The sequence below is a fragment of the Fulmarus glacialis genome, unplaced genomic scaffold, assembly GCF_000690835.1.
Source record: "Fulmarus glacialis isolate BGI_N327 unplaced genomic scaffold, ASM69083v1 scaffold41202, whole genome shotgun sequence".
NCBI classification, from domain to species: domain Eukaryota; kingdom Metazoa; phylum Chordata; class Aves; order Procellariiformes; family Procellariidae; genus Fulmarus; species Fulmarus glacialis.
In genome coordinates, this window is record NW_009196748.1 from 26,529 (window position 1) to 33,911 (window position 7,383).

Here is a 7,383-nt window from a genome sequence, read left to right on the forward strand (position 1 = left end):
ATGGGGTATTCCATACCATGTGACGTCATGCTCAGTATATGAATGATAGGCGTGATCCAGGAAGTACCGATCGCTACTTGGTTGTCGGTCAGCGCGGGTGGTGAGCAATTGCATCGTGCATTACTCATTTTGTATATTCTATTCTATTATTATTATTTTCCCTTTTCTGTTCTATTAAACTGTCTTTATCTCAATCCACAAATTTTTCTCACTTTTACCCTTCCAATTCTCTCCCCGTCCCACCAGGGAGGCGGGGAGTGAGTGAGTGGCTGCGTGGGGTTTGGCTGCCTGCCGGGTTAAACCACGACAATAGGGAAAACACTTTCTAAAATTATCAGAAACAAAAAAAGAAACTCAACTCTACCAAGCATTAAAATATTTTCAACACAATTTAGTATTTAATTTGGCTTCTCCTCCCCCTCTTCCCCCCACACCAGGCACTAGAACTGAAGGAGCTTTACACCCAAAGAGGTATCTGACTGTGTAGTCAATTGTTTGTTTTGGGTCACTTGACCAGTATGCAACAACAAAACTACTTATGGGACTCAGACAACCTGTACACGTCTCCTTTGCTAGCACCCAGACACTGGAGGGAATGAGTTACAATTTGTGATTCCTGTATTAAACAGAAATAAAGCAACTATTGGCATTGACCATGTTTTCAGAAGGATATAGGACTTCAGCTGGGATGAAATTCATAAACAAAATCGACAACAGCCAGGAATATAACTTTTTTTGCTACTGTATAAATGTGGTAAAAATGACTACAATCTGATTTTCTCTTCCCCCTGGCATTCCATTAGCTCTTATACTTGAGCTTGAATTTTCAATCCTCCCCAAAATCCTTGTTGTCTTTACTTAGTTCATCTGTGACAGCAATTTCTCTAATTGACCAGGTGTCTATATCTCATTAGTTTTATTTGTCTTTATCTTTGTGTGGTACGACTATAAGTTTTACACAGACAGCAGTAACAAAGCAGCTGTTCTAGGCAGAATGAGATATTTAGGACTCTTAACACAGAAATGTGATGTACAGAAGTGCAGGCCTGGTATGACAGCCTTGAGAAGTAGAGACCCAGGATGCAGCACAGAGGAGGGCAGCCATGGAGCGATAAGAAGTGGGGCACAAGCTTGGCACTGAAGAACCTACAGCTATAACAACTCCGAAATGATCAGTTAAAAAGATGCAAATCCAGAGCTGGATAAAACTGGTTTTAGGGACAACAAAAATAGTATTTAACATACATGAAGAGCACCATAAACGGCACATTTGGATTTAATCTGCTACTACAGACCAATGAAAAAGAAAAGCGTAAATGTGTGTAAGCAAACATGTTAACAACGGCCCCAGCTGGAAGGGGAGAGGAAGACCATAGAATCATAGAATCATTTAGATTGGAAAAGACCCTTAAGATCATCGAGTCCAACCGTTAACCTAACACTGCCAAGTCCACCACTAAACCATGTCCCTAAGCACCACATCTACACGTCTTTTAAACACCTCCAGGGACGGTGACTCAACCACTTCCCTGAGCAGCCTCTTTCAGTTCTTGACAACCCTTTCAGTAAAGAAATTTTTCCTAATATCCAATCTAAATCTCCTCTGACGCAACTTGAGGCCGTTTCCTCTTGTCCTATCACTTGTTACTTGGGAAAAAAGACCGACACCCACCTCGCTACAACCTCCTTTCAGGTAGTTGTAGAGCGCAATGAGGTCTCCTCTCAGCCTCCTCTTCTCCAGGCTAAACAGCCCCAGTTCCCTCAGCCGCTCCTCATAAGACTTGTTCTCTAGACCCTTCACCAGCTTTATTGCCCTTCTCTGGACATCAAGATGAACATCATACTCCTCCCAGTGAAGAACTCCAGATGCTGACAACTTACTGAAAACCCCATCCCAAAGCCAACACCAGAGGGAAACCACCCCTCTTAGGACTCAGAGAAACAGTGGAAGCATGATCATAACAACAGGAAAAGGAGTAGAAACTAAGAGGTGTATGTGTTACCATTTTAACTGTAGTAATAATACTATTGAGACTTCTTCTGTATATAAGAACCCTAACTACACTTCATAATTTTTTAAAAATAATAGTTAGATCTAGACTAATGGTGATTCTGGAATTAGACTGTTAAGATTTCCATTATATTTAGAATAAATTTTTGGCTTTACTTGCATAGATAAGGTGTGCTTCCTCTGCCCATAAACAAGATTCTGAGCATAAGAATTTACCTGTAGTCTCCTTTTCCCCTCATTTTTCTAGTGAGGGAATAATTTTCTGCCATTTACTCTTCAGTCTCTTTCTTTACATTTGGTCAACCTTACCTTTAGTTCAACCTTGCAAAATTGTCATAGAAATATATCAGTAGAATGATAGATATTTATCATTCACTTCAACACATAGTGACACTTTACTTACAGACGGAGACAAACAAGTGAAAATGGTAAATATATGCAACAACGAATAGCACAGGCAAGGTAAATCAAAACTTTGGTTCATCTACCCTTAGAAACCAAGAACAAAGGACACTGAATGAAGAATACAAGCTGGCCATTTCAGAATTACTAAAAAGTAGTAATGATTTATCACATAACACCTAATAAACTGAGGAACACATATCGCACAAAAGTTTACCTTTACACCAAGTTTGCTTCAGCACAAAAAATAACAAGTCTTATATGGTGGAGATGTACCTTGTTGGATAAGGGCTTCTGCGGCAGGCTCCCCAGAACCTACATTTACATACTCTTCATTAGGATGCTTTCTATTGTAATGCCTCTTCAAGGAACCAGATATGTTGCAGGAGTAGTGGCAATGTGCACAACGGAAAGGCTAGGGGCAAAAAGGAAAATGTTAGAACATACTTCCTGACCTCTTCAGGATACAGGTTTAAGCTGCAATGTTTTGATCCCAAGAAACCATGTTCATTTCTGGTTTAGGCATCTTCCAAGGAGACGTTCCAAAATTCAGTATAAATGGAAGTTGTAACTAAATGTTACCTAAAATTTGGTACTTTTTATTATGTGCAAGACACCAAGTATTCTCAACATTATAAGATTATTACCTACTTTTCGTAATTCAGTAAACTGTGTGTTTTCATAATTGATGATCACAGGTCTGACCACGTGGAGACTTTCTACTACAAGGAAATGAATCAGCTGCCGTGAGCTTTGGTCTGAAAAGGGGGAGTAAGAGAGCTAAAATAACTGAAGGTACAATATGATTGTACAGCCAACCTAATTTAACAGATAACCGTACCTGACAGGGTTGGTCTCTTCCCTTTCCTTTCCTTTTCTCTCCAACATGCTCCCAACTGCTTCCCTTTCACTGGCACTTGCATTCATCTGACCATTTGGTGAGCTAAGTTTTGGGAACTAAATTAATTAATTTTTAAGAACATATGTCTCCCTTCAACTGACAGGGAGAGACATTTCCAAAGAAAAAAGTTTAGGAAAACAAGCATTTGTGCCTAAAGTTAGCCTTTGAGAATAACCTTCTGACTGAGATATGTCACAGTTACAGGAAGCTTGACACAATCATTAAGGTCCTGGAAAAGAATGCAGACATTGACCAAAGTTCTTGGGGAAAAGTCAAGTACCTCAGAATGGGATGCAAAATGTTTCATGCACAGCAACCAGGCCCACCTAAAGCTAGTCAGCAGAAAATGGCTGGTACAGAAATGTTTATTAAGAAGCTGAATTTAAAGCAGGGAAATGTCTGCAGTCAGGGTCTATTGACCAGAACATTCCCCTACGCTTGTTACTCATAACCTTCCTTCAGGCTCCAAACACCAAAAATAAGAAGGAAAAGTGGTGTTCAGATTCCCTTAACTTTATAATTCAGAGGGTACTGTAACATTCAGCTATTCAATTTTTCAGAGAGGGGTACTCTCCTTTTCTATTGCTGAAACTGTCTTTTTTTCAAGAAAATAATCCAGGCAGACTGCTGTGTTCTTGTACCACTCTTTACATACTTGCATGCCTTGTATGTTATCTGCTGTCAGATAGCAGGACTGCAAATTCATGGAGCTTGGAAATATGATGGATTAAATTACCGTTAGGTCGCATAACCACTGACATTCCTCTCAGTTTTATAAGCATGCAAACAACTCCCAGAAAGAGGCAACGTGTTACTAATAGACAGTTTTTGAACTCCTTTTGACAAATACTCCTGATTGACCTATTTCAGTGTTTTGCAGTTCTCCTAATAATGCATTGAATAGCCGCACTTATATGCAGGCTGACAGAGAACTGAAAAGAGGTGCTGAGTCAACAGTTCTAAAGCTGATCCCGAGGTCAGAACCAGCTATATTTCAAGAACTGCATTATGAGTACATTCATCCCGTTAGCCATTAAAAAAGGAAAATGATATATTTTCATTTACAAAAAATCCTTTTACAAAGATAAGTCCAGAGCAAAACTACATACTTAAGAAAGAAAAATTATTTGTTCAAAATGTATCATCTCTTCAGATGACTTGCTTCATTTTCTTATACGTCTTGTCTTCCAAAATTTAAACCATGAATCAAAAGACTGTCTTCCTTTCTGCTTTATGGAGGTACATAGCATTGGTACTTATTAAGAATGGCTGAAGTATACTCTTTATAGAAGCAAAACGATTTGTTAGATAATGAAATATGTTGCATATGAAAATAGCATGAAGTTTTCAATCAGAAATATGCTTATTGCCAAGACAAAGTGTTATATTAAAACGAACATTTTCATACATATAAAAGACTGGATTTTTCTGGAAAACTAGTATCATTTCTATTTCCTGAATATAACATTTCACAATTCATTACATCAAGACCTATCACGCTGAGAACCAATGTGAAATTCAGGAATAAAACCATACTACAGTTTATTAAAATAAACCGTATCTCTAATCTAAACACTTCATAGAAACATTACAAAACTCTTTCCAAGACACGTTTCAGATAAATGGGGTGTTTTAAAATTAATTCTCTTCAATTTTCTTCAAGTATATGAACTCATCTATAGTACATGAGATTGGCAAACTTTCAGAGAAAATTAAGGTGCGCAATGAAAAGTGATGTATGGGATTCGCTTTCCTACTTCCACAGGACATTTTAAGGTAGATATTAGATTAGTTCTCGCAAGGACTGACAGTCAAAAAAACCAATAATGTTTGTTTTACATTGCAACATACATGCATTTTTGGCAAGTAAAAGATACTAATTAGAAATTGTCCACGAACAAATAACCCTATCTCAAAAGTCTGAATATAAAGTCAAAATTCCCAAAATATTAAAATGTTAAGATGCCATAATTGTCACCAAACATGTGCCAGTTATAAAAATGTTGCGTGAAGTTCCATGTATTTCTAAATGACTTATCAATAAGCATGATTTATATGTTTTCTTACCTTAAAAGAGACATGTTGTTCCATATGACGTAGGAGCTGTGGTTTTTGGGCAGCTGTATAGTCACACACTGTACATTTAAACTGCTTTCCTGAAACCGGAATAGAAAATGGAATAACTTCTTTCTATTTAAGTTCAGAAAACTACTGATTATATTCCTCATAAAGATGATTTCCAAAATGCTAAGAAGGAACAATGAACAATACTAGAAGTCTGGCACTTGCTCTGCAAAATTTTGGTTAAATAGAGCTAAGAGCAGAGTAAGGAAGAAAAAAGGCTCAAGTGTCATCTTTAAATTATAAGCATTAAATAGTCTAGATGCTCCTGGGATAGCCACTTGGGAAAGAAGAAAAAGAATCATTATAGTGCAGCCTAAATGGAAGAAGGAAATCAATTATTTACAACTCCAGGCACAGTTATTTTGCTATTTGTAAAGCAGATTTGAAATCCTTAAAAAACAGATGTTTGGTCATGTTCACATGTTTTTACCTACTTCTGTCCTGAGCACTGAATTGTTATGATTCAAATACATTTAAATTTTCTTGGTTTTTCCACTCTAAATTTTCTTGATGTATTTCTGGTAGGGTATGACATGACCTATTATTTTTACCACAAGATTTGGTTATGTATTTAGCGCTACTCTTCTAATAATGACTCAAACTATCATAAAAGAGTTTTCTACACTGGCTTAACCCTGGATACAGGGAGAAATAAAATATGCTATAGACAAAAATAAGATTAGAATGGCAAATAATACAGCGGTTTTGTGTTTTGACTTTTCACTTCTGCTCACACAATTTTAAAACAACGGGCGCAATTTGTTCCATCAACATCAGATTGAATGATGCCTGCTTGCCTTGTTCATCATGACATTTTGTCCTTTCTCATCTAAATCTCTGCAGTAACCCTAAGTCTCACATACAGTCACACAAGGCAAGAGAAAGCACATACTGGGACTAGTTCACACTTTGTATGTGGTGACTTACACACTGGTGGCTACCAAAGATTAGGGATAATGGGTAGGTTCCATGTCCTGTTCTTTGAGAATGCTGACTCGTATTTCTTTATTTTAATTAGGCACAAATTTTCTCAAAATGTATGGAGTTAAAGTAACTGTTGGACTTCTACTCTTCTGCATCATGGAGTGGACCGGAAGAAGGGTAAAGACAACGGGTGCATATTTGCATAAACATTGCTTCTTCAGAGACCAACCTGAAGTCATTGAAAGATTTGAGACAATCTCTGTCTCTCGAGTACTTGGCAGACTGAAAGTCTGCGTTGTAAGCAGGTCTTCTACACAACATAATGTAATTAAATAGAGTCAATGCAATTTATATATATTGCTTTGTGGAAAAAAAATTACTTCCGTTCAGAAGTATCATCCAAAGAAAGGTGTTACTTTAAGTTCCACAGACAAGACGTGATACTTGAAATTTCTTTATATGACTGTGAGCTTTCTAGTCAGGCATCAATAGTGAAGGTACTAACCCTCCAACCTGAAATAGCAACAATAAAATTGAAGAACAATAACTGGAATTTCAACTAATGAAAGCTGACACTCAGAACATTCAGTCTAAAATACAGTCAATATTGTAACAGAGGGCATGATTAATGACTATGACAATTTACTTAGAAATCAGACGGATGCTGTGTCATATAAAATCTTTAAATCAAGTCTGCTTAGCCTTTCCTAAAAAGATACACTACAATCCAGTGGAAATGTAATGCAAAATTATTAGATTAAGTTATGGCCTGTACTCTGCAAGAGATCAGACTTCGTGATTGTAAGAGTCTGCTTTTGGCCCTGAAATCATTAGTCTGAGTCCTTCTTAAGGCAAGATGGTCAGAATTTGTCATGATATATTTTTAGGATTCTGTAACAGGAATGAATCCTCTCTGACATTTTTGAGAAACATCCATTGCTGTTTGTGGCTTTGCAAAGAGTGAAGCTCCCAAACATATTCCCATTCTGTAGGTGTGCTGGTTTTGGCTGGCATAGAGTTA

At 37.3% G+C, this 7,383-nt stretch overlaps 1 protein-coding gene across 1 annotated transcript in view; it reads right to left on the reverse strand.

Annotated features, from left to right (window-relative positions):
* The window catches only part of LOC104072752 (zinc finger protein ZFAT-like), a 28,701-nt gene extending 23,237 nt beyond the window's left edge, over positions 1–5,464 (reverse strand). Inside the window, exons 1-2 of the mRNA XM_009572307.1 lie at positions 5,382–5,464; positions 2,690–2,828 (exon numbers count right to left, since the gene is read on the reverse strand). Coding sequence (XP_009570602.1) covers positions 2,690–2,828; positions 5,382–5,405 — 163 coding nt within the window. The 5' untranslated portion in view covers positions 5,406–5,464. The remainder of the gene's footprint in view (positions 1–2,689; positions 2,829–5,381) is intronic.
* Positions 5,465–7,383: the final 1,919 nt, after the last annotated feature.